This window comes from Phytophthora sojae, assembly GCF_000149755.1.
Source record: "Phytophthora sojae unplaced genomic scaffold PHYSOscaffold_4, whole genome shotgun sequence".
Classification (NCBI taxonomy): Eukaryota; Oomycota; class Peronosporomycetes; order Peronosporales; family Peronosporaceae; genus Phytophthora; species Phytophthora sojae.
The window spans coordinates 904,635-928,929 of NW_009258118.1; the positions used below are offsets into that span (position 1 = coordinate 904,635).

Sequence of the window (24,295 nt, forward strand, 5' to 3'; positions counted from 1 at the left end):
CCGAGGGCCCAGGCGACCAAGAATGGGCAGCAGATGCTGGCGCACTTGCTATCCATCGCGTACCACGTGCTGGACGAGACCAAGCACATGAACCTGAAGCCGCCGCTGCGCCCGAGCTCCAAGCTGTTCGCCGCCGACGCGCCCAGCTCGCCGCCGCGTTCTCCCGCTGAGGCCGACGCGCCGCAGGACGAGGCGCTGCCGGACGTCAACGGGCTTGCTGCGGGATTTGCCGGCAGCCACGCGCACGCAGGCGGCGCCCAGGGCCACCCCATCGTGATCCCGTACTCGCCCGAGGAGATCCAAGACACGTACTCGAAGATTGCGGCGCTCAAAGCCCAGTACATCAAGATCAGCGCCGAGCTGCTGGAGGCCGTGAAGGAGGTGGAGAAGAAGCAGGAGCCGCAGCAGGACGACAAGGTACAAAAAGGGTTGCATGTTGTGTGGAGTGGGAGGGTCTGACCTGACGTAACCTGTTGCTGTTGGTGGTGGTGCCACAGGACGCGACGGCGAAGCTCGTGCAAAGGAGGAATCAGCTGCGCAAGGTGCGGACACGCTATTATCGGTGTGTGGAAATTATGGTGGCTATGGGTTCTGATGCTTCTTGTGCTGTTGTGGTGAGCAGGAGGTTTATGAGAGGAACTTGGTCATGAAGGGGCTGATCGACCGGCTGCGTAACCTGCAGCACTCGATCAGGCTGATGAAGGGAGGGAGCGCGTACCCGCCTAACATCGTCATGGAGAGCGTCTAGATTCGTAGCGTCTGCTGCTGTGAATGATTTTCTTCTTCAAGTTAAAGTTTTTCGCGCAGAACTCAGCTCTGACCGCAGCACAGTATGTATTGCTACAAGGTTCTACTTGCATTTCGTCGGCAAATGCACGTTCAGCCGTACACGGCAGGCTGCCGCTTGCCGGTAATCTCTAACTTGGTTAGCTCGCGCTGCAGTGACTGCTGAGAACTTCTCAGCTCCTGGGCGTACGCTACGAGCTGTGTCACGGCGTGTTGTAATACGCCGTTGTCATGCTCGAGGCCTTCTGCACGCGTTTGGGACTCCAACGCCGAGCTTTGGCAAGAATCCAAGCAGCTTTCCAGCTCGTTGCATTGCTGTAACAGACTGCATCATTGTCAACAAAGCAGAAGTGAGTGAATCGGTACACCAAGCATAGCAAAAGGATGCAGCGTACTCCGTGCGTTGGCAGCGCTCGATCACCAAGTCACGCTTGAGATTCCAGTTCGCTGACATCGCCTGCTCCTTTCGCTTCTCACTGCTACGGAAAGCGCTCACCACGGATTGAAGCTGATCCGTGCAAAGTGTTAGTCAGATTGTGCTCCTCTGGGTTTCGCTTCAATTTACAGGTAGCTCTCGTACCTGTTTTCTGGCAGCAACTACTCCAGCTTGCAGCTCTCTATTGCGTTTGCCATATTCTCGCAATGCTCGCCCTAGTGAAACTTCGCTAAAGAGCAGAATAAACCAAGGTGTTAGTCACAAATTCATCAGCAATCGGTGATCTAGGTGCACTAACCGACTGCGACTCGCCACCATTTGCTTGCTTATCCCCTCCAGCTCGAAGCAGAACCTTGTTAGCGTGTCTTGGAGAAGTGCCAGTCGCTTCTTGGTCGGAATGAGCACTGAAACAAGCTCGCGCTCGGATAGTTCTATCGCTTGGGCGTGCCGGCTCAGTACACGGTAAGCATGAGCAAGCTCCGCATACTTTTGACCACGTTTCAGTAGCATTTGATCTCGTCCTGCGAGCTTGAGCTTCATCTGAAGCATGTCTTCGGCGAGCAGCTGCGACGTCTCGGACAATTCTCGTACCTGTTCGTCGAGTTTGTGACTCCTTGCTTGCTCGCACTGCAGCTGATACTGCAGCGAAATGTTGTTCTTCAATAAGTGCTGAGCATGCATTTGATCTTCAGCACGCTCAACGGCAGAAGCTCGCTGTGCGAGAGCCTGCTCCTCTTCGAGGCGCTGGATGTACTGGTTCTGCTGCTCAATTGTTCCAGCTTGTTGCTCCAACTGCACGGTCTGCTGCTGGACGGTAGATTCTAGCTCATTGACACGCTGCTGCAGTGTCTGTCTCTGTTTGCCGAGTTCGCTCCACTCGGAATCGTGTTGTCGTTTCGCAGTCAACTCTTGCTGAATGGCCTCAAGTTTGCTCTTCAGAGCGTTCTTTTCGCTCTGAAGCGCTCGGACTTCCGCTGTCTGTCGAGACGCTTCCAGTTGAGCTCGGTTAAGCTCCTTCTGAAGCTCCTCTTTGGCAGCTTCAGCTGCTTGCAACGCATTGCTGCGCACACGGATCTGCCCCTGCAGCTCGGCTTCAAGCTCTTTCCCCTGGCTCAACTCCGCTTTCACACCGTCGTTCTGGATGAGAGCCTGCGCGGCCTTTTCGACCGCATTGTCCACTGCCTCCTGCGAGACAGCGAGCTTTTGTGTGAATAGCGCGCGCTGCGTCTCCATCTCCGCCCGCGCATTCGCCACGGCGTCTCGGAGACGCGCCGCCGTCTTTTGTCCCTCGCTGCACTGCGCGCGCGCCTTCTGGAGCCTGGCGTCTTTCCGGGCCAGCGCCGCTCGCAAGCGCTCCATCTTCTCGCAGATCTGAGCGTACCGCTTGCTGTCCATGGGCAGGGTGTCCCTCGTGGACAGGACGGAGAAGGCCAGCGACGACACGCTGCTCGCGATGCTGGCGTCGCTGCCGCGTCTCGACGCAGAGCAGCGCAGCGGCGACAGAGCGCCCTCGTGGCCCGAGGCTGCGGCTGCCTCCAGCTCCTGCCGCAGTAGCTCGATCTCCTGCTGCTGGCGCTCGATGACGCTGAGCCACTCGGCCCCGAGCTCCTGCTGCCCGTCCGGCGGCATCATGGCTAACGTTAGTGTTGCCGTGGCTCCTCGCGCTTCAACATGGCGGTTATTGGCTGAAAAGCGGTTGCAAGACAATCTATTTTGTCCAATGACATCATCATCAGACGCCCAACATTCGCGAAGAAGCGGAGGGTTGGCGACGTGTACGAGCAGGAGGAGCCGGCGGTGGACGCGCAGCAGGCGGCGGGGGCGCCGTCCGCGGCCGGCATCGTGGCAGAGGACGACGACGACGACGAGATCCTCGCGCTGGCCGGCAACCCGGACGACCTGGACTCGCAGCATCAGCAGTCGCCGCAGCAGCAGCACCAGGAGTACACCAACCAGCAGCGATGAACCCTGCTGGCGTGAACGCTCTTGCTCCTTCTTCTGCTCGAGCTGCAAGAGTTCCTCGTCTCCGTCGATGTCGCGCTCGATGTCCACGGGACGCTTGGCATCCTCCTCCTGGAGGATGTAGACACTCCTGCTCGACCTTGAGGGCCGCTTGGCACTCCATTAGCCGCCGCCGACATGGGCTTCTTCTCGTCGTCCTTCTTGGCGTCGGCATTGGGTTTTTCTTGCCCTTCTTCTTCTTCTTCTTCTTCTTCTTCTTCTTCTTCTTCTTCTTCTTGCCGTCCTTCTTCTCGCCTCTAGCAGCGGGGGCCAGGTACGCGGCGGAGGCGGCTGGCGGTTTGTTCTCCGTATTGTTGCTCGCCTCCACCTGCAGCTACTGCTCCTGCATGTTGGCGCCCTCGTTGGGCGCGAGCTCGTTCAACAAGTCATCAAGGTCGTCCAAGGCGAAGGCCGCTTCTGGCTCTGAGGCTGAGGCCAAGACAAAAGCTGATCCGAGTAAACCAGGTGCAATTTCAATCAGAACAGAACCTGGTAGCGCAGTGGAGCTGTGCCTTCAAGCCTGACCGAATATCGAGACACTCGGAGCAAGTGGTGTTGTCTCGCATCCAGAGGTTGGCCGACACTTCCTCGCAGAAGAGCTCCACGAACGCCAAGAAGGCGAGCGCGACGAGCTGGAAGAAGCCGTCGTCCCGCTCAAAGAGCTGGCGGTGGCTACCGTCAGGACAGCTCGGGCACTCAAGGAGGCTCAGGCGGACGGACGATCGGACCGATACCGTCCGTACTAAGCACCCGCGACACGAGAAAGCGAAGGCAGAGAACCGATTCGAGCCGCGCAACCGCAAAATGGACGTGCGCGCGATCCGGCACACTTTGTTCCCACCCCAGCTACGATGTGCTGGTTTCCCCTCCCCCGACTTCCTCGGCTCGCCTTCTCCAGCTCGTACCTGTTGCTATGAAATCGATACTTTTTTCACCCTGCCGCCGTGTTATTCGTACTACTCGCTGTCGCTACTGAACGCCGTGTTTCGGGATCATCTGTAGTCGTCATTTGCTAACCAACTAATTAACCGCAACTCGTGCAACGACAACGTTGACACCGCGAGGTCTGACATTGCTCGAGTAAGCTCGGTTCTTCGATCGGTGCTCGGGTTCGACAGCACTGAAGTTGAAGTAGCATCAACAACAGACCGGCCGTCGAGACCCTTGAATCGAAACTGCAGTACTGCAACGAGCTCTTCTGGAGTGCCCACCGATCTGAGAGACTCCGAGACTCGAGATTGGCTTCGGAGCTGCTGGAGTATATCCGCGAAGTTTTCCATGTGAGGACCCGTTAGCACCTGGCACCTGCAAGCACATCCGTCAGCCACTAGGTTTGGAATGCAAGCTGAAACTCGCTATTGACCAGCACACGCACCCCGCTCGCAACGGCTCGATTGGGTTGTGACCGCCTCGCTCCACAAAAGTTCCTGCGAGAAGATTCAATGAGTGCTAAAGGCACAAGCACAAAGCAATCCGCTCAAGCTCTTGAGTCCCTACCTCCAATAACTGCAGTTGAAATCGCGTCGTAAAGCAAGTTTGTTTCGCCCTGTAATGGATATCACACATCGAAGAGATCGTGAATCGGGGCGGTACTTCACGCTACGGCAGCCAACACGTCAATCTGCTTACCATCGTATCCACAAAGAAAAGATCGACCGAGTTCGAGGGAAGTCCATCGCGCGAGCGCACACCGACCAAAAGCTCGGGGAACTAAGAGGGCCACATCAACATTTCTTAGACCGGTTCAAGTTTCTAACAGCTCATGGATACGCAAGGATATACCTGGTTCTGAAGCTGCTTCACGATGGCAGGTGTCCGCGTAGGATGCCGCGGAATAATGACCGTAAGGAGGTGCTGGTCGTGGTCTAGACGCTTCGAGAGAGCTGCGTGAACTCCAGCCATCATCATCTCCTCGCCGTCGTGAGTACTAGCCGCTACCCACGCTGGTCTCGAGCCAATTGCGCGCCACCAAGTCGAAACCTCCGTTTCGTTGCTGATCAAATGCGGAGAGGCTTCGCGTCCGAGCAGTAAACAACAGCAACAACATGAGTCGCGAGTGAACATTGGCTAGCTAGGAGGCGACCGAGACCTCATACCAAATTTGAGATTCAACGCTGTGCGGGCGTCCCGAGCTCCCAGAAACTCGAAGCGCTGCCGGTTCTACAAAAGCAAGATGTCGGTGAGTGTCGGATCTGCAGAGTGATCGGACAGCTAGACGCACCTGTTCGTCTTGGCAAAGTACCAAAGAGAACAATCCCACCACACGTTTTGAAAGCTCAAGCAGACCCGGCAACCGCCACAACCGGAATGACTCCGGCGACATTCGACCGTTGATCAGGCCAATGCGGACCCCTCGTCGCTTTGCTTCCATGATGAGCGTCGGCCAAAGCTCTGATTCGATCCAGATCCCTGCACTGCACGCCCGCAGCATCAGTACAACGAGCACTTGAAGAAATAAAGGAGCACAATCAGCAGGGAGACGTCGTACTCTGGTTGCCACGCGTCGTAGAAGCGCTCCACGCACCGCGGGTGGTCCAGCGGTGCCAAGACACACACCGCGCCCTTGTTCTAGCGATATACCAGCCAATGCAGCACACAAAGGTCAAGGACCGAAGCCGCTGCTATAAGCAACCCCATCAACTGCAGCTGACCTCTTTCAACCGTTCGGAGAGCAGTTGGCGAGCTGCCGTGGTAGTTGTCGACAGCACCACCCGAACTCTCCTCTTCTCGTCACCAGTCGACGCGGCTACTGCTTGGTCCAGTTTGTGGCCCAGCGCCAATTCCACGAGCGGCAAAGCCGACAGACACTCCCCCACAGAGGCACCGTGGATCCACAGCGTGAAGCAGTCGGTCCTTGTATCAACTCCGCTGTTCTGCCAGTGGGCTTTGAGACATCAAGAGAGGCGAAAAATGCGTTAAGCGGGGAAAGCTACGGCGAGACACGACACTTGAAGCCGTTCTACCTGGTGGTGCGCTACGACCGAAGCGCTCGGCGGTGATGGCCGCTGGCACCAGCCGTCTTAAGTCCTTCCGACGGACGTACCAGGTCACGAGTGGCATGGACGCCCTCCATAGCCCCTGATACACGGCGAGCAGCGTGGTCCCGGCCATCAAAAGTATACAAGTGTATACTTTTTGATACTTAGTATAGTATGTTTAACAATGTCAAAAACCTCTTACTTAAGTACAATCTCAAATCTTGGTGCCAGCACGACAGTTGGGTTTGGCATGGCCCGCTGCCTCTTTGCGTGTTCAAGCAGTCGCTCACCGACAGGTGATCAAGGCCGCTTGGATGAACCTTACACTCATCGTGCTTCTTCAACCTGCAGGAATCAGCTGCTGTGCTCGCGTCACGAGCCTCGTGATCGGCGCCAACGCTTTCGTCGAGATCTTGCGAATCCGCTCCTGCCTCATTCGTGAAGTTGCCGCCTCGGACTCACAGCGCAAGTGATGTGACTACTGCACCTCCTCGGACTCGCGGCGGCGACAACCGCCACCCTGCTCTCTTCCCCTGCAGCGGCCGCCGGGCCTCGCTGCTTCCCTGACAATTTCCTCTTCGGGTCTGCCACCGCGTCGTACCAGGTCGAGGGCGCGTGGAACGAGGACGGCCGCACGCCGAGCATCTGGGACGACTTTTGCCGTGAACAGCCTGGCTTCGAGTGCGCCAACGTCGCCGACGACTTCTACCACCGCTATGCGGACGACATCAAGCTCATGGTGGAGACGGGGCTCCAGTCCTTCCGCTTCTCCGTCTCGTGGTCGCGCGTGATGAACTGGGACCCGGAAACGCGGCGCATGCGCCCCAACGCCCCGGGTCTGGTCTTCTACCACGCTTTGCTAGACAAGTTGGTCGGGAGCGGCATCTCTCCGATTCTTACCATTTACCACTGGGACCTGCCCACGGAGCTGCACAACGAGCTCACCCCGCAGGGATGGCTCAACCCGGAGATCATCGATCACTTCGTGGAGTACTCGACGCTGCTGTACAACGAATTTGGCGACAAGGTCGACTTCTGGACCACCTTCAACGAGCCTCTGTCCTTCGCCGTGTACGGCTACAACACGGGGCTGCACCCGCCGGGATTCCACGACTCGCCCACGCTGGTCTACGAGGTGGCGCACAATGTGCTGCTCTCGCACGCGTACTCCGTGCAACGGTTCAAAGAGCTCAAGTCGAGTGGTGTCGTTCAGCCTAAAGCGCGCATCGGCATCGTACTCAATGCCAATCAGTTCTATCCTCTTCGGGAGAACAACATTGAGGATGCAGAAGCTGCGGAGCGCGCGATGAACTTCGAGTTCGGCTGGTGGCTTCTGCTCCTCACCTCCGGCGACTACCCGCCCGTCATGCGCGAGCGAGTCGGTGAGCGCTTGCCTCCCTTCACTGCCGAGCAGACCGCTTTGGTCAAGGGCTCATATGGCGCGCTAATGCTCAATCATTACTACGCGCGTTCCGTCACTTCCTGCGACTCGGAGGTGTCCAATACGCCGTGCTCTTCACTCCACGTCGGCTTCGGGCAGGACAAGGGTGTCGACGACACGCATATCGTTCTAGGCTCCCGTCCAGGACTGCAGGACAGCCAAGGCAACAACTACTGCAAGTCGTACACGGCCTACCCTCCCGGGTACTTGGACACGATCAAGTGGATGGACGCCAAGGACCCCTCGGCGTAGATCTTGCTGACGGAGAACGGCTGGTGCGGCAATGACGAGGTGGAGAACTTGGACCAGCTGTGGTTCTTCCAGTCGTACATTGAGCAAGTCGACAAGGCCGTGGTGGAGGAGAAGATCCCTATCATCGGCTACACTGCCTGGAGTTTCTTGGACAACTACGAGTGGGGGTCATACGGCCCTCGTTTCGGGCTCTACTACGTCAACTTTACCGCGCAAACCGGATCCGTGGAGGGCTACAAACCCAAGCCGACGGACTTGCAGCGTATCGCGCGTCCGTCCGCCAAGTGGTTCAGCAAGCTGGCGTCTACGGGCTGTCTGGACGAATTGACCGAGATCGATGCGGTTGCTGCCATTGTCACGCGAGCTGCGATGAGACAGGAATCCTCGGTAATTGCTGCAACGAGACCCACTTCGAACGCACTGCTGCCGGGCATGATGGTCGTGATCGCGGCAGTCGGCACTGCCATGCTCGTCGCGACGTGGCGTCGTCGTCAGGGATACGCGGCCATCCCGCGCTTCTCCGTCAACTAAATCCACGACTGGCTGGTCTTGCACTAAGCTGGTCTTGCACATTGATTCGGGTGATGTTACCCGAATCAATGTGTTGTTTGATTTTCTATTGCTCAACAATGCGAAACACGGTGCAATACCAAAGCTTATTAAGTACAGGTCGAAACTTCGACAACGGCACACCTTTCGCTTTACTCGCGCGAAGCACGAATCCACTGCAGGGATTTCAGCGTTGAGCAATGAAAAGACAGCTCAATAATGTTAACCCCCGCTCCTGAATGGTCTAGGGATGCCAACACTTCCTGTATGATTTTGCTCATCAAGTTGAAGTTGTGTGCGGCACATCACAAATTTCATTGGCACCACGTCGATGGAGCCCCAGGTGTCGAGAGTCAACCATGCCGCGCTCGTGAACGGCTACTACATGGGGCACCTGTGCTTGCGAGAGGACTCACTACAAATTCCAGTCACCGCATTCATTCGACCGCCCATCGCCCATGCTCCGGGGGCGCTGTCAGCAGCTGCAGCGCGTCGACACCGCAAGCGCGAGACCGCGGCTCGACGGAGATCGGAGCGACTTGGGGAGCTCACAGCACAGGGCAAGTTCGTGCCACTAAGTGAGCAAGTCCTCAATGCGCTGCAAAAAGCGTTTGAGCGTTTTGGAGGCCCGCGATTCGTACTCCGAGATTTTCTCCCATCGTTCCAAGACCACAGTGACGGCATCCAGGGGGTGCTGGATTCGTTGCCCGCACTGCCGCATACAGACGCTCTCGACGACGGCAATCTGCACTATAACGACACGGATCAACTTCGAGTCTCTGCTGTGAGTGGTGCCAAGGTTTTACTGCCGGCCGGGTCGTGTTTCGCCCAGCGAGATGTTCGCGAGATCCACCGGCTGCCGCTCGGAAGGCACAAGCTCATTGTGATGGATCCGCCCTGGCAAAACAAGAGCGTCTCCCGTGCGAAGCGCTACGACATGTTCGACCACACGGAGCTGCTCAAGATTGATATCCCTCGCCTTGCAGATCCGGGCGAGTGCATTCTAGCGGTGTGGGTCACGAACCGGCCGCGCTACATGGCATATCTTCGTGAGCAAGCGCTGCCTGCGTGGGGCTTCACGTATCATGGGAGCTGGTACTGGCTGAAGCTGAGCAAGAGTGGCGAACTCGTCACTCCGTTGGACTCAAGCCATCGCCTTCCTGTCGAGACGTTGGTCGTTGCCTATCGCGCAAAAGACCCAGAGCACGAGCGGCGACTTCATCAACGACTAGGTGAACAGACACGAATCGTACTCGGTATCCCGCTCCGTCACTCGTGGAAACCTCCGCCGGAGTGCTTCTTCAAAGAGGATATCATCCCGACTTCCGCCATGAAAGCAGAGCTATTCGCACGAGAGCTGCGGCCGCATTGGACAAGTATCGGGAACGAGGTAACGAACGCCGGAGCATTTCCTACCGTCACGTTGTCGTGTGCTAAATCTAACATTCTGTTTCCTTTTTGTTTTGGTAGGTGTTCAAGTTTCAAGCGGCTAGCATGTTTCAGACAGCAGCTAAGATTGATCTAGAGTGAGCAAAATGCAAAGTATGAAAGCTGTTTGGTATGTTCACACAGGGACTTGGGTCTGCTCGACAACATTTCTGCTGCCGCCCTCTTCCTCAAGAGAAGGATCCGCAGGCCGACAGCGTCTCTGCGTGAATTGGTGTCCCAAAGATTTGGCTTCGCACGCCCATGGGAGGAGCGGCGAGAATTTGACGACTTTGGTTCCAGCTACCAACACACATTAGATGATGGTTGAAAGGCTCAGGTAATGAGATTCCACTATATACTATCTTCAGGCGATGAGGACACTACATCCCCACTGCGTCTCAGATGTCCCTATAGCATTCGTCACTGCCTTTCAGTAGAATTAAAGTACACAGTCAGTTGAGGCCGTCTCAGTGATCTTGGTGATAAATAAATGTCGTCACAATACCCAAAGGTATATCGAGAGTAGCAAATATTTTTCATACATCATCGACTGGGCGCTCAATTCACTCATCCACACAAATACACACAATATGCAATGGATCGGTCTCATCATACAAATGCCTCGAATGTTCTTCACATCGGGAGTCAGAGACGTCTCGGAGCACGGCAGAACGCAATGCAATAAGACGCTCGTCATCCTCAGACTCGTCATCTGATTGTGTAATCACTTGAGAACCCCTGGTAAGTAAGGACCCACTCCTCCGCGCTGCGTTTCCTGTTCTCGACTGCGGTCGACCCTGGCAAGTTTCCGAATGGCTCTGTATTGGTCCCTCGCGCCGCTTGGGGAATCGGTTGGTGATGGTATTGTTGCGGTCAAAAGCCCTCGTAAAAAGGCGTAATTACGCAGAAGTTCAGTTTCAGCGAATAAGAAGCGTTCTCACACAGGATTGGTCCATATTCACTTCAAGTCAAAGCGGATAGGAATGCTTGCAGCGCTGGAAGGAAGCCCCAGTCCAGACTCAGGGATCCTGCTGGTCTCCGCGCCGCCGACGCACAATGAGCAAGAGGGAAAGGCAGTTGGAGGACGAGTGCGAGCAGCTACGCAGGTGGGTAGAGGTGCAATTTAGGTGATAATTAGCGGGAGAGTCGTGGCTAATTCCGTGTGCTTGTTGTCACTCCCAGCGAGTTGCACGCCATGGAGGAGCTATTGCAGCGGTATCAGGACCAACTCGCGGCTGCTAGAGGCGCTAGCTGCTTCTGCCACAACCGTAAGAACGTCCCAGACCTGCATCGCGTGGAGGAGGAGCTGTTCGAGAACCAGAACCTGACGCCGAGGGTCTCCGCCATGCGCCTGTCCAGGGCGGAGCTGCCTGTGCTGTGTCGAGCCGACGGCGAGGAAGCGCGGTTCAGCGAGGTGTCTACAGTAAAGTGCTTGAAGCGTGTGCTGCGGAGCTGAAGACTGACTTCTGGTGCAATGCACCGTGCATCCTTAGGTGCAGCTGCCGTCGTCGAACTGGGAGTGGGTGTCCGATTGGCAATGCGATATCCACGCCCACACGGACGAGAGCGGGTGGGTGTATGCAGACTCGTGGGAGCAACTGCGAGACGCCTGTCAACTGCATCGCAGGTAGGCATCATGCATTGCTAAAACCTCATGGTTCCTGGGCCTCACAATATATGGCGTCTGCAGCGAGCAAACGATGAGTGCCCGTGTCCGTCAACGTCGGTGGAAGCGAGAGCGAATGCTCACGCGATCTACAGGGCTCCCAGTTGCGCTAAACGAGCGTCTACTGACAAAGAGCAGGCTAGCTGCTATGGTACGGCTACTATTTTGAAGGCTGTGTGCATATACGTTGATCACAGGCTGACAGAAGTTGTTTTTGATGCTTTAGCACTACGCCAACGAGAAGCTGACTCAACAGGTACGGTGCTTTTGGAGGAGTTTTCTTCGACTGTAGTGAGAACTAATCAACGGCATCACTGCAGCTTCTGCGCGCAAACGAGCACATTGCTGAGCTCGAGCGACGAGATAAAGTGTACGAAGCGCACATGCTCAAGCTGCAGCAGGTCGCGGAGGAGCTGTCCAACGATCTGTACGCCCGGTCCTTCGATCTGCACGACCCCGTGGCAGTGCCCTACACCGTCTCCAAAAGCATCGAGGTGTTGAACCAGACGGAGGCACTTTTGGGCGACATGCTAATGGAGCAGGGGCTCGCACGCTTGGACACACTGACCGTCACCAGCGAGGTGCAGCGCCGACGGTCGGAGATTTTGGCAGCGTGCGAGAACGAGCTCCAGACAACTATGGACGAGTTCAACGACCTCGCGCGCACGCTGGAGCGGAGGCAGTCACCACCCCCAGAGATGACGGAGCGGCCAGCTCTAATAGGCTAGCAGACAACAGTATTTATGAGCAGAAGAAATTGGCAGCGTCCTAGCCACTTCAACTACATGTACCAGTAGTGTACTGAAATAACCACATGATATGGACCAATCACAATCGTTCGCGCTCTTTCACAACGTCATTGCGCGCGAGGAGCTCCATAGGCGGGCAGGCGGGCGACCATGACGGACGCCGACATCTATGCGTACGAGCAGGAGTTCGACGAGATGGACGAGTGGGAAGCCATGCACGCGCACGAGATGGAGGCTGCGGAGGAGGAGATGCGTGCTGTGGAGGCCTTCGAGCAACGGCAGGCGGGGGAGAGCCAGCTGCAGCCGCCTGCTCCAGCCCCAGCTCAAGCTCCAGCCACTCAGCCGCCTGTGAGCAGTAACAATGCTGCAGCAGCGGAGAGGGGCGATGGCGGTTTGGAGATGGCGCAGAGCCGATTGGACCAAGTGCTGGCTCGCTGCGCGACGCTGCTGGGCGAGGACGGAGATGAGGACGCAGCCATGGACAGCGCCGAGCCCAGAGCTGAGCCCTTTGCGCGCAAGAGCAAGCAGTCTAGTGCAGCTGATGTGGACAATAGCACAACCGGATTTCTGTACAGTCGACCGCCCATTGACGTGGGCTCGCTGCCCGTGGTGCTGAACGAGGGCAAGAGGATGTTTCTGCGCAAGAAACGACCGAGCTCCAAGCATGTCACGTCCAATTCTGTGCGCAGCTCAGCGTCGTCACTTGTCCCCATTAAGGAGTTGATGGAGGCTGTTGAGCGGGTAGGTTGTCGCGGCAACTTCGATTGGGGTTGCTGCCTCTAATGCCGTATCTACGTGTTTTTGCTTGATTCAGATGGAGATCGAGGAGGCTGCTGCGAAGGAGGACGAGGCTTTGCTCCAGGAACTTGGTTCGGACAGCAACGATTCGTCACAAGCAGCGAACGCAGTGCTCTGGCTGGATAAGTACAAACCGCAGAGCTTCCTGGATCTTCTGAGTGACGAACGGACCAACCGTGAAGTCCTCACGTGGATTAAATCATGGGACAGGTTTGTGTTCCCGAAGAAGCTGCGACCTAATGGTACACTCCCCGTGTCTCCTGCGAAGCCCAATAGCTTCGGCAATAAGTTCTCCTGGGCAGCGAAGAATCAAGGCAGTGGTCGCGCAGAGTCCGAAGAAGACGAGGACAAGCGACCATTCAACAAGATTATCTTGCTGTGTGGCCCTCCTGGAGCAGGTAAAACCACGTTGGCTAATATCGTTGCGCGGCACGCGGGCTACAACCCTATCGAGGTTAATGCGAGCGACGACCGCACCGCATCGGTACTGCGCAACAAGCTCATTAGCGCCATGGAGATGCAGTCCATTTGGGGAGAACGGAAGCCGAACTGCATCATTCTTGATGAAATTGATGGCGCGATGAACGGGTCGGACGGGAAATCGGCAATTGAGGTCATTCTTGAGATCGCCAACGCGCCCCTGCAAAGGAAGAAGACAGGAGCTAAAACTACCGCTAAGAACCGCCACCCGCTGACTAGGCCACTCATTTGTATCTGCAATGACCTGTACGCCTCCGTGTTGCGCCCGCTACGTCAGATGGCGAAGATCTTCACGCTGGACACGCCACACTCGCAGCGCCTCGTGACCCGTTTGAAGTACATTTGTCGTCATGAAGGCATCAAGGCGTCAACCGGTGCGCTAGCAGCTTTGTGCTCCAGTGCTGACAATGACATTCGATACTGTTTGAACACGCTGCAGTTCCAGAGTACTCAGTCACGGCGTGCGGTGAAGGACAAGTCAGCGATCGTGACGCTGACGACTGGTCTCGTTGCTCAAAAGGATCACGTCCACGGCATGTTTGAGGCTATGGATCTCGTATTCTTCGAGGCGCGGTCAAAGTCAGCCAAGGGCGAGCGTCCTGCGACCGAGAAAATCGAGGAGGCCGTTGTGTCACTGGGGAACTTCCCTCTGTTGATCAACGGCTTGGACGAGAACGTACCGAAGATGATCTTCAACGACCCGACCATGAACAAGATTTGCGACGTGTTCGAGTGGCTCGGACTTGCAGATGAGTACGAGAATCGTGCTCGCTCGGAACAACAGTTCGTCTTCCAGGCGTACATCCCGTTTGCTGCCATCGCCACGCACGCAGCTTGTTGCACGAGCTCAAGGCGTCGTGTGGAGTACCCTCGCGCGCAGTTCGAGTTGCAAAAGAAACGTGATCGCTCTGAAAACATCCTTGTGGCATTGGCGGAGGGCGCACAGCTGCAACCAATTCTGCGTATGAGCACCAACGTGCTTGTCGTGGACGTAGTGCCCTGGCTTGTCGCGAGTTTATCGCCCAACATTCGTCGCATTAATCCGTCACTGCAGACGAAGGAGGAGAAGGTGATGATTCAGCGCCTCATTGAGCTCATGGCGTCGCTGGGACTATCGTTCCGCCACAAGTACTTGCCCGACGGCAGTGAAGACTACTCGCTCGAGCCGTACGTATCCATTCATTGGCGCTATCGGATTCTGTGTACAATTCTCATTTTGTTTTACCTTTACAGGGCGCTAAACGAACTCGTGGAGTTCCGCGGAAACGACGATGGGGCAGTGTATCAATCCATGCTTCCGTTAACTGTACGAAAGATGATCGCTCGCGAGGTGGAGCTGGAGCAGATGCGTCGGAGTGAAAACTCGGATTCGTCATCAAAGCCGAGCAGCAACGACAACAAGAAGCAACCAGTGACTACCGAGAAAGTAGCCGAAGCGACTATCGAAGAGAAGGCTGCGAAGGTTTCCTACGTTCGCCCGGAGCTCAGCGGTACGTTTACTTGTGGAGGTGTGGTCTTAGACGACCATACTCACTCACAGTTTTGTTCCATGACTAACAGAGGCGGAGCTGGAGAAGAAGGACGAGGCGCTCCGCAAGCGCAATCCGTTCGCGTTCGCGCACCGTGAGGCCAAGCGAAAGCGCGACGAGGAGCTGAACGCCAAGTTCAAGCAGCAGCGCACCGACGACGCCCACGCGCACTCCATGGTGCGCTACAAGTTCAACGAAGGCTACACGTGCGGCATCAAGACAGCCGTGTACGTTCGCGATTTATTATGAGAGGGCTAACTGACTGGACTGCCATGTAGTGCATGTGCAACGCAATGCAAGAATGCACAAATTCCTACGCCGTCTCTTCACTTCTTGGCCGCTTTCTTCTTCTTCTTGGATTTCTTCTTCTTGTCCGCCGGATCAGCAGCTGCCGCCGAAGCCTCGGCCGGCTGCGGTTGCGACGTAGTCGATGCCAGCAGCGCCTTCATGGGCCCCAGCACCTCCTGCATCACAAAGCGCAGCAGCCTCGTGAGCCGGAACAGGTTGGACGCGTCTGCGGTGGCGTATTTGACAGTCTCCTCACGGCCCTGAGGCGACGCGGGCGCGGGCTTGGCCGACTGATGCGCCACCCGCGCCACCACCTTCACGCTCTTGTTGGCCGTCTCGCGCGTCTTGAGGAAGAAGCGCGAGCGCAGCGGGTCCCCCACGAACGCCAGCTTGGTCTGCTCCTCGAAGCGCTCCCAGCTCACGTTGGCCATCTTCGCCTGGGTATCTTCTAGCGTCGGGCGATCGTGATGGACACTGAACATCGGGCGGCTCCTGATTGGTCGGCTATTTTTGGAGCCGTTATTTTTAGTCGGTCGTAACTTCAACTTCTGTAGCATCGTGCAGTACAGCGCTGGCGATGGCGATGGAGGAGCGAGACCAAGGTGAGGGCTGTGTATCTGGCGCGTACTTAGGTATGGTGGGCTCATGGTACATGGTGTGGCGTGGATTTGAGCAGGAGCAGGCGACCAAGTGCTCGCGCTCAAGCAGTTCCTGCAGGTTCGGTGGACTGAACTGTAGAGCTAAAATGCATTGGGCTACGTTCTGATCTTTGTTTTTTTGGCTCGTGCAGGGAATGCTGCTTGCAGACCAAGAGAACATGTTCGAGCCTGCGTTGCCGGCACCAGGCGAGGGAGTGATTCGGAATGACCGGCTACTGGAGCTGATGGGGGTACCCAGGTCCGAGGCAAGTTCGAGTGCTGGATGCTCAGCTTACTCCCTCGAGGAAGAGCAAGCGGCTCCGATAGCACCATTGCCGATTCGGTCACCCCGACCACACCAGCGTCACAACACTTGCTTTCCAGGTTGCGAGTGGAGCCTGGGCCCGGAAGACGCAGTGAACGATCTGGACCGCGTCGACACTGAAGAGTTCGCGAGCGACGAAGACTATGTGGAAGAAGACACCCCGCGTCAGGAGAAGTACTTCTCGAAGAAACACATGAACAAGACGTCGGAAGAGCTTCTCAGGAGAAGTGCGACCTTCGAACCAGACTTTCAAACGCGCATGAAGAAGTTTTTGATAAAGAATCAGCAGAAGAAGGAGAGGATTCGCCAGTCTATTGCCGTTGAAGAGGACCCGGCGATCGTACCGATGCCGCGAATCAACCAGGTGCAGAACGACAATTATTTTCTTAGCACTCTTACTACTGCGTACTAAAGTATTGACATTTGTCTGTGGCCTACGCTTCCTGCAGAAATCAAAGTCCATTCCGCGAAGCGTCTCACACCTCATGGCGTGGAATCATGAAAAGGAAAGCAAGCTGAGTCGAATGCGAGATGCTGAGAGTGCCAAGCAAGAAGCAGTGTATGTGGGGAAGCCCTCTATCAGCAGGCGATCCGTAACAATGTTCTCAAAAAGGCAGGACGATGTCGCGCGCTGCAAAGTGGAAGATCGGCTCCATTTGCTGGGTCTTATTTACCAATATCAGCAAGAGGAGCGAAAACGAGCTGAAGAGAGACAAGCGGCTTCGAATGTACAGCCTCAGCTGGCCCCTCACTCTGCAAATGCGCAGCGCAGGAGGCGCTACTCGGTTCATGAACGTCTCTACCAGTTGTCGAAGAGAAGTATGGGGAAAGGTAACAACGACCTTGAGCACTATCCAAGCAGTTCTGCAGCTCAACGGAGGCGGGGTCGACGCACGAGCCGTGAAACTATTGCACGCACTGTGCAGCGACTCCATGGGCTGAGTAAGAAGCACCAACAGAAGCTGCTTTTGCGGGATGAAGAGCGGAAACAATACTTGGAGAGCTTGCGGGTACGTATGCCACCGGCATCATGTGATAGTAGTGGTAGGCACTAATGGTTTCCATGCTAGACCACACCAAAGATGAGTGCTCGAAGTCGGAAGCTAGCCGCAAAGAAGAAGAAGAACCCGGCGCCAAAGAGCCCCTTGCGCTGCGGCTGCTGCGGGGGCAAGGAAGACAAGGAGGGGAAGTGTGGCTGCACGGTCGAGCCGCGAGTGAATCCAAAGCACGCCGCCGACATCTACGAGCGACAGCTGCGCTGGAAAAACGCCAACGACGTCAGACACTGTCAGCAGAAGCAGCTGCAGGAGACGCTGGCGATGACCGAGTGCACCTTTCGGAACCCGTACTACCAGAAGGCGTGGAATACCATCGGCGATCCAGTGGCTCGGCTCGGCAAGAAGGAAGGCGGTAAAGAGGACAGCGCGGCGTTCTTCAGGAGGACCATGCGGTGGGCGGACAAGCGCGACCGGGAGGTGGCTCGGGAGAAGAAGGCCGTCCAGGAGCGGCAGCTGGAGGAGTGCACCTTCAAGCCGCGGCTGACGGCGCGAACGCCCAAGTACCTGGCGGCCAGACGCCGCGAGTCAAATCAGCAGCAGCACGAGGCCTTAGCAGCCCCCAGCAGCAGCTGCGCATCGCGGTTTCTCGACTGCTCGACGCACTCGTCGCCCGAGCGACGAGACTCGGCCACGGAGGAGCTCCTCTCGCAGCTGTACAGCGCGCTGGACCTGCAGGCGCTGGCGGGCGAGCTCTCGCCCGAGCACAACTCCATCGGGTCCGACGACAACGGCGCGCACGGCTTCCCCAAGTACACCTTCACGGACTTGGGCGAGTTCGCAGGACGCTGAGCTGGATGTAGAGAGCGAGGCTTAGCGGATAGATGAAGTAAGATGGATACGTGTGCATGCCTCCTGAAGGTCAGGATCCGGATACCGCGCGCCGGATAATCTAAATTTGGCGTCGTCCAATCACCGAGCGTTCTGGCACATCTTTTCCGCCAATGGCCGGGCCGCTCCACGAAACGGCCTCCTCCCCCCTTTCGCCCACTCACTTGCGAACTCTCCGCTTGGTGGTGAAAGCGCGCGGGAAGCTAGCAAGTGCGGAGTGTTGGTCGTCGCGGTCTGAAAGCGCGCGCCCCGAGCTCTCCGCCCCCTCCCGCCTCAGGCGCTCGCCCCCCCCACGCACCAGTGACTTAGCAGCGAGCAGCCAGCCAGCCAGCCATGTCGTCCACGCAGTTCTCGTACTCGAGCGCGCGCCTGCGCCGCGTCAAGTACCTGCAGTTCGGCGTGTTCAGCCCCGAGGAGATCCGCGCCATGTCCGTGACCAAGCAGACCAAGGTCAACGACCGCATCATCCCGGATGGCATCTCGCGCCCGGAGACGTACCTGAATGGCCACCCCGTCATCGGCGGCATCGGAGACCCACGCATGGGCACGTGCGACTTCCGCGCGCGCTGCAAGACCTGCGACTGTACGTGAACCATGCTGGAGCCACGATACACGCTGTAGGAGGGGCGCCTCACTCACGTGACCCCCCTCGCCCCCTCCCTCCGGGCCGGGGGACGCGCTGAGATCTTGTTCAGTTACTCAAGTGATGTGTTGTTCTGTTTGGCTTGACTGACTGCAGGCACCTACAGCGGCAGCGGCGGCAAGGTGAACGACTGTCCCGGCCACTTTGGCCACATTGAGCTGGCCCGACCCATGTACCACATGGGCTTCATCAAGGAGGTGCTCAAGATCTTGCGCTCCGTGTGCTTCCACTGCTCCAAGGTGCTGAGCGACGAGCGCGATCACCGCTTCAGGTCGGCCATGAAGATCAAGAACGGCAAGCGCCGCCTCAAGGCCGTGTACGAGATCTGCAGCAACAAGAGCATGTGCGAGTACGGTGAGGAGGCCGACATGGAAAAGATGCGCGAGGACCTGAACATCGGTCTGCAGGGCGGTCTGGACGACAAGTCCAAGCCCAAGGAGGGAGGCCACGGCGGTTGTGGTGGTCTTCAGCCCAAGTACCGCAAGCAGGGCATTAAGCTGCTGGTCGAGTTCCCCGAGCAGATGGAGGACGTGCCTGGATCGGGCGACCGCAAACAGAACCTGCCTGCCGCGAAGGTGCTCTCGATTTTCAAGAACATCTCGGACGAAGACTGCTTCGCTCTCGGACTGGACCCGCGTTGGGCTCGTCCGGACTGGCTCGTCATGACGCTGATGCCCGTGCCGCCTCCGCACGTCCGTCCTTCTGTGGCTATCGATGGCATGGCGCGTGGTGAAGATGACCTTACACACAACCTGGCGTCTATCGTGAAGGCAAACTTGGCGCTGCTCAACTGCGTGCGGAAGGGTGAACCGTCGCACATTATCGAGCAGTTCGAACAGCTACTGCAGTTCCATTTGGCTACCTTCCTCAACAATGAACAGCCCGGTCTCCCTCAAGCCCAACAGCGGTCCGGAAAACCGCTGAAGACGCTGCGACAGCGTTTGCGTGGTAAAGAGGGTCGTATTCGTGGTAACCTCATGGGTAAGCGTGTGGACTTCTCGGCCCGTACCGTCATCACGGCCGACCCCAACATTGCCATTGATCAAGTCGGTGTCCCTCGTTCGATCGCCATGAACCTTACCGTGCCAGAACGTGTCACGCCGTTCAATATGAACTACATGCATCAGCTGATTGCGAACGGTCCGCTGGAGCACCCTGGCGCCAAGTACATTATTCGTGAAGATGGCAACCGCATTGATTTGCGTTACATCAAGAACAAGTCGGACCTTGCGCTGAAGTGTGGATGGATCGTGGAGCGGCATCTTCGTGACGACGACTTGGTGTTGTTCAACCGTCAGCCGTCTCTTCACAAGATGTCCATTATGTCTCATCGCGTGAAGGTGTTTGACTGGTCGACGTTCCGTTTGAACCTGTCCGTCACATCACCGTACAACGCCGATTTCGATGGTGATGAAATGAACTTGCACGTGCCGCAGTCCATGACTGCTCGTGCCGACGCACAGGAGCTGATGATGGTGCACAAGGTGATTATCACCCCGCAGAGTAACCGTCCCGTCATGGGTATTGTGCAGGACTCGCTGCTGGGTGCTCAGAAGTTTACCAAGCGTGACATTTTCTTGACCAAGGATTGGGTCATGAACCTGTTGATGTGGGTTTCCAACTGGGATGGAAAGGTGCCGACGCCTGCAATTCTGGTGCCGAAGAAGGGTGAGTTGGGCAAGTACACTCCGATCTGGACGGGCAAGCAGCTCTTCTCGACGATTGTACCGGGGATTAACTTTACTGGCTTTTCGTCCACACACAACAGCAAGGAGAAGTTCTCGGATCTCTCTCCCATCGACTCTCGCGTGATCATTCAGCAGGGTGAACTACTTGCTGGTATTATTGACAAGAAGATTATTGGTTCGTCAGCAGGTGGTTTGATTCACATCACGATGCTTGAAAAGGGTCCCGATGAGACGAAGCGCCTCCTTGGTGCAATTCAGCAACTGGTAAACAACTGGTTGGTTGGCCGCAGTTTCACTGTTGGTGTGAGTGACACAATTGCCGATGTGTCGACTTTGAAGACTATTGTCGATATTATTACCCAAGCCAAGGTGCAAGTGCACGATCTGGTGGTGCGTGGTCAAAAGGGAAAACTTGAAACCCAGCCTGGCCGAACCATGGTTGAGTCGTTTGAAGGTCTCGTCAATATTGTGCTTAACACAGCCCGTGACCAGGCCGGTCGTGAGGCGCAGGGCAGTCTGGATGAGACAAACAACATTAAGGCTACGGTGACGTCGGGTTCCAAGGGTTCTTTCATTAATATCTCGCAGATTATTGCTTGCGTGGGCCAGCAGAACGTTGAAGGAAAGCGTATCCCGTACGGCTTCAACCATCGTACGTTGCCGCACTACGGCAAGGACGATTTGGGCCCCGAAAGTCGTGGTTTCGTGGAGAACTCGTACCTGAAGGGTTTGACACCTCAAGAATTCTTCTTCCACGCCATGGGTGGTCGTGAAGGTCTAATTGATACGGCTGTGAAGACGGCCGAGACTGGTTACATTCAGCGCCGTCTGGTGAAGGCAATGGAGTCGGTTATGACGCGTTACGATGGTACCGTCCGAAATGCGCAAGGCGAGATTATCCAGTTCCTGTACGGTGAAGACGGTATGGATGCCGTTTGGGTCGAGAAGCAGCGGTTCGAGTCACACAAGCTGAACAAGGTCCAGTTCGAGAAAAAATATGTGTTTGATCCGTCTGACGAAGAGCTTGGCTGTGTGCCGAACTGCCCCGACCAGCTTTACCTCGAGCCCGATATTATTAAGGACATCCGAACGAACCAGCGGACACAGCAACTCTTGCGAGAGGAACTGGCTCAGCTTCAGAAGGACCGTGTCAACCTGCGTGTCATTTTGGCAAGTCGTGGTCAGGGGCAGGAGTCCGATAACGCTGCCCAGATTCCTGTTAATATCCGGCGTCTGGTGGAAAATGCCCAGCAGCTATTCAGCATCGACATGAGGAAGCCGTCTAGCTTGCACCCATCCCGCATTATTGAGGGTGTTAAGGAGCTGTGCAAGAAGATTATTGTCGTGCAGGGCGATGACCGACTGAGTATTGAAGCCCAGGAGAACGCAACTTTGTTCTTCCAGATTCTGTTGCGGTCGACGCTGGCCTCCAAGTGTGTTACGCTTGAGCACCGCCTGACTGAGACAGCGTTCGAATGGCTGATGGGTGAAATTGAGTCCAAGTTTACTAGCGCTTTGGTGTCTGCTGGTGAAATGGCTGGTGTTGTTGGTGCGCAGTCGATTGGTGAGCCGGCGACGCAGATGACGCTGAACACATTCCACTACGCCGGTGTGTCCGCAAAGAACGTGACGCTTGGTGTGCCTCGCCTGAAGGAAATTATGAATATCGCAAAGGACGTGAGAACTCCGTCATTGCGTATCTTCTTGACACCCGATTGCGCACACGATGCCGACAAGGCAAAGTTCATTCAGTCGCAACTCGAATACACAACGCTGGCTGATGTGACGGCGAACACCTCCATCTACTACGACCCGGACCCGATGAACACTGTGGTTGAGGAAGACCAGGAGTTCGTGGCGTCGTACTACGAAATGCCCGATGAAGACACGCCGATCGCTCGTTCTCCGTGGCTTCTGCGTATCGAGCTGAACCCGAAGATGATGGCCGACAAGAAGCTGACGATGGGCGAAATTGCCGCGCAGGTTGAGTCCGAGTACGGTCAGGATCTTTCATGTATCTTCACGGATGATAACGCCGATCGTCTCGTGCTGCGTATTCGTATTATGAGCGATGAGGAGGAGAAGCTCCAGCGCTCGGGTGAGACTGCCGTAGGACAGGAAGATGACACGTTCCTGAAGCGTGTGGAACACAACATGCTGACGCAGATGAAGCTGCGCGGTATTGAGGGTGTGAAGAAGGTGTACATTCGCGAGGGCCCGTCGACGCACTGGTTCGACGACGTTGGCTTCAAGATGATGAATGAGTGGATGCTGGATACGGATGGCACGAACTTGCTTGATGTAATGTGCTACCCGCAGGTCGATGCCACCCGTACCATTTCGAACGATATTGTGGAAATCATTCAGGTGCTGGGTATTGAGGCCGTTCGTCGCGCTCTTCTGAACGAAATCCGGCAGGTTATTTCGTTCGATGGTGCTTATGTGAACTATCGGCATTTGGCTTGCTTGTGTGACGTGATGACGTTCCGTGGTCACCTCATGGCTATCACTCGCCACGGTATCAACCGTGACGACTCTGGCCCGCTTGTCCGATGTTCGTTCGAGGAGACGGTGGAGATTCTGATGGATGCTGCTATGTTCTCAGAGGGTGACCCGTTGACGGGTGTGTCCGAAAATGTGATGCTTGGCCAGCTGGCCCCTCTTGGTACGGGTATCATGGACCTGGTGCTCGACGCCAAGAAGCTTGCGAACGCTATCGAGTACGAGGCTTCGGAGATCCAGCAGGTGATGCAGGGTCTCGACAACGAGTGGAGGAGCCCGGACCAAGGACCTGGTACGCCGATGGCGACTCCGTTCGCGTCGACGCCGGGCTTTTCGGCCTCGTCGCCGTTCAGCCCTGGTGGCGGTTCGTTCTCGCCGGCGGCTGGTGCCTTCTCGCCCATGGCGAGTCCGGCATCTCCCGGATTCATGGCGGCTTCGCCTGCGCACAGCCCAGCGTCTCCGCTGAACCCCACATCGCCTGCATACAGCCCCATGTCCCCAGCCTACTCTCCCACTTCGCCTGCGTACAGTCCGACTTCGCCTGCTTACAGCCCGACATCTCCCGCGTACTCGCCGACGTCACCTGCTTACAGCCCCACGTCGCCTGCATACTCGCCGACCTCGCCGGCTTACAGCCCGACTTCCCCAGCGTATTCGCCGACGTCCCCGGCATACAGCCCGACGTCTCCGGCCTACAGCCCCACTTCGCCGGCGTACTCGCCGACTTCCCCAGCGTACAGCCCGACGTCTCCGGCTTACTCGCCGACATCGCCTGCATACAGCCCGACGTCTCCAGCTTACAGCCCGACTTCGCCTGCGTACTCGCCGACGTCTCCTGCGTACAGCCCGACGTCTCCGGCCTACAGTCCGACGTCTCCGGCTTACAGTCCTACTTCTCCGGCATACACACCCGCGTACTCGCCGACGTCTCCAGCCTACAGTCCGACATCACCAGCGTATTCGCCGACGTCGCCTGCCTACTCGCCGACATCGCCTGCGTACTCGCCCACATCGCCTGCCTACTCGCCCACATCTCCAGCGTACAGCCCGACGTCGCCCGCCTACTCGCCAACGTCTCCGGCGTACAGCCCAACGTCGCCAAGCTACAGCCCAGCGTCGCCCGAGTATAACCCTACGGAGGGCTACAACCCGACTGCGAGCGGCTACAGTCCGACTGATGGTGACGAGAAGAAGGAGGAGGAGGATGCGAAGTAAGCATATTGAGCGCGTGC

General features: G+C 56.8%; 9 protein-coding genes across 9 annotated transcripts; 7 read left to right on the forward strand and 2 right to left on the reverse strand.

The window, feature by feature from the left end:
- Window positions 1-15: 15 nt before the first annotated feature.
- On the forward strand, window positions 16-745 carry PHYSODRAFT_443919 (hypothetical protein; the record flags this gene model as incomplete). Its single annotated transcript, XM_009527496.1, has 3 exons — window positions 16-417; window positions 498-542; window positions 623-745. Coding segments are annotated over 3 exons (570 nt in total), but the record flags the coding sequence as incomplete, so codon positions are not given.
- A 735-nt stretch (window positions 746-1,480) lies between these two features.
- On the reverse strand, window positions 1,481-2,854 carry PHYSODRAFT_247908 (hypothetical protein; the record flags this gene model as incomplete). Its single annotated transcript, XM_009527497.1, has 1 exon — window positions 1,481-2,854. One exon carries the CDS (start codon window positions 2,852-2,854, stop codon window positions 1,481-1,483), a length of 1,374 nt encoding a protein of 457 aa, XP_009525792.1.
- Window positions 2,855-5,290: 2,436 nt separating this feature from the next.
- Window positions 5,291-6,334, reverse strand: PHYSODRAFT_498045 (hypothetical protein; the record flags this gene model as incomplete). The annotated part of the gene is made up of 5 exons (XM_009527498.1): window positions 5,291-5,383; window positions 5,445-5,637; window positions 5,712-5,791; window positions 5,875-6,086; window positions 6,187-6,334. 5 exons carry the CDS (start codon window positions 6,332-6,334, stop codon window positions 5,291-5,293), a joined length of 726 nt encoding a protein of 241 aa, XP_009525793.1.
- A 181-nt stretch (window positions 6,335-6,515) lies between these two features.
- Window positions 6,516-8,425, forward strand: PHYSODRAFT_330788 (hypothetical protein; the record flags this gene model as incomplete). Its single annotated transcript, XM_009527499.1, has 3 exons — window positions 6,516-6,639; window positions 6,741-7,750; window positions 7,895-8,425. 3 exons carry the CDS (start codon window positions 6,516-6,518, stop codon window positions 8,423-8,425), a joined length of 1,665 nt encoding a protein of 554 aa, XP_009525794.1.
- An 823-nt stretch (window positions 8,426-9,248) lies between these two features.
- PHYSODRAFT_382739 (hypothetical protein) lies at window positions 9,249-9,833 on the forward strand (the record flags this gene model as incomplete). The annotated part of the gene is made up of 1 exon (XM_009527500.1): window positions 9,249-9,833. A coding segment is annotated over one exon (585 nt), but the record flags the coding sequence as incomplete, so codon positions are not given.
- Window positions 9,834-11,066: 1,233 nt separating this feature from the next.
- Window positions 11,067-12,265, forward strand: PHYSODRAFT_499795 (hypothetical protein; the record flags this gene model as incomplete). The annotated part of the gene is made up of 6 exons (XM_009527501.1): window positions 11,067-11,285; window positions 11,365-11,498; window positions 11,562-11,688; window positions 11,764-11,793; window positions 11,858-12,031; window positions 12,080-12,265. The coding sequence occupies 6 exons, from the start codon at window positions 11,067-11,069 to the stop codon at window positions 12,263-12,265; spliced, it is 870 nt and encodes a 289-aa protein (XP_009525796.1).
- A 171-nt stretch (window positions 12,266-12,436) lies between these two features.
- On the forward strand, window positions 12,437-16,756 carry PHYSODRAFT_300088 (hypothetical protein; the record flags this gene model as incomplete). Its single annotated transcript, XM_009527502.1, has 7 exons — window positions 12,437-13,027; window positions 13,101-14,731; window positions 14,798-15,054; window positions 15,125-15,320; window positions 15,372-15,596; window positions 15,946-16,013; window positions 16,404-16,756. 7 exons carry the CDS (start codon window positions 12,437-12,439, stop codon window positions 16,754-16,756), a joined length of 3,321 nt encoding a protein of 1,106 aa, XP_009525797.1.
- A 670-nt stretch (window positions 16,757-17,426) lies between these two features.
- PHYSODRAFT_314422 (hypothetical protein) lies at window positions 17,427-18,191 on the forward strand (the record flags this gene model as incomplete). The annotated part of the gene is made up of 1 exon (XM_009527503.1): window positions 17,427-18,191. The coding sequence occupies one exon, from the start codon at window positions 17,427-17,429 to the stop codon at window positions 18,189-18,191; it is 765 nt and encodes a 254-aa protein (XP_009525798.1).
- Window positions 18,192-18,563: 372 nt separating this feature from the next.
- PHYSODRAFT_330794 (RNA polymerase II large subunit) lies at window positions 18,564-24,278 on the forward strand (the record flags this gene model as incomplete). The annotated part of the gene is made up of 2 exons (XM_009527504.1): window positions 18,564-18,813; window positions 18,970-24,278. 2 exons carry the CDS (start codon window positions 18,564-18,566, stop codon window positions 24,276-24,278), a joined length of 5,559 nt encoding a protein of 1,852 aa, XP_009525799.1.
- Between the last annotated feature and the right edge of the window lie 17 nt (window positions 24,279-24,295).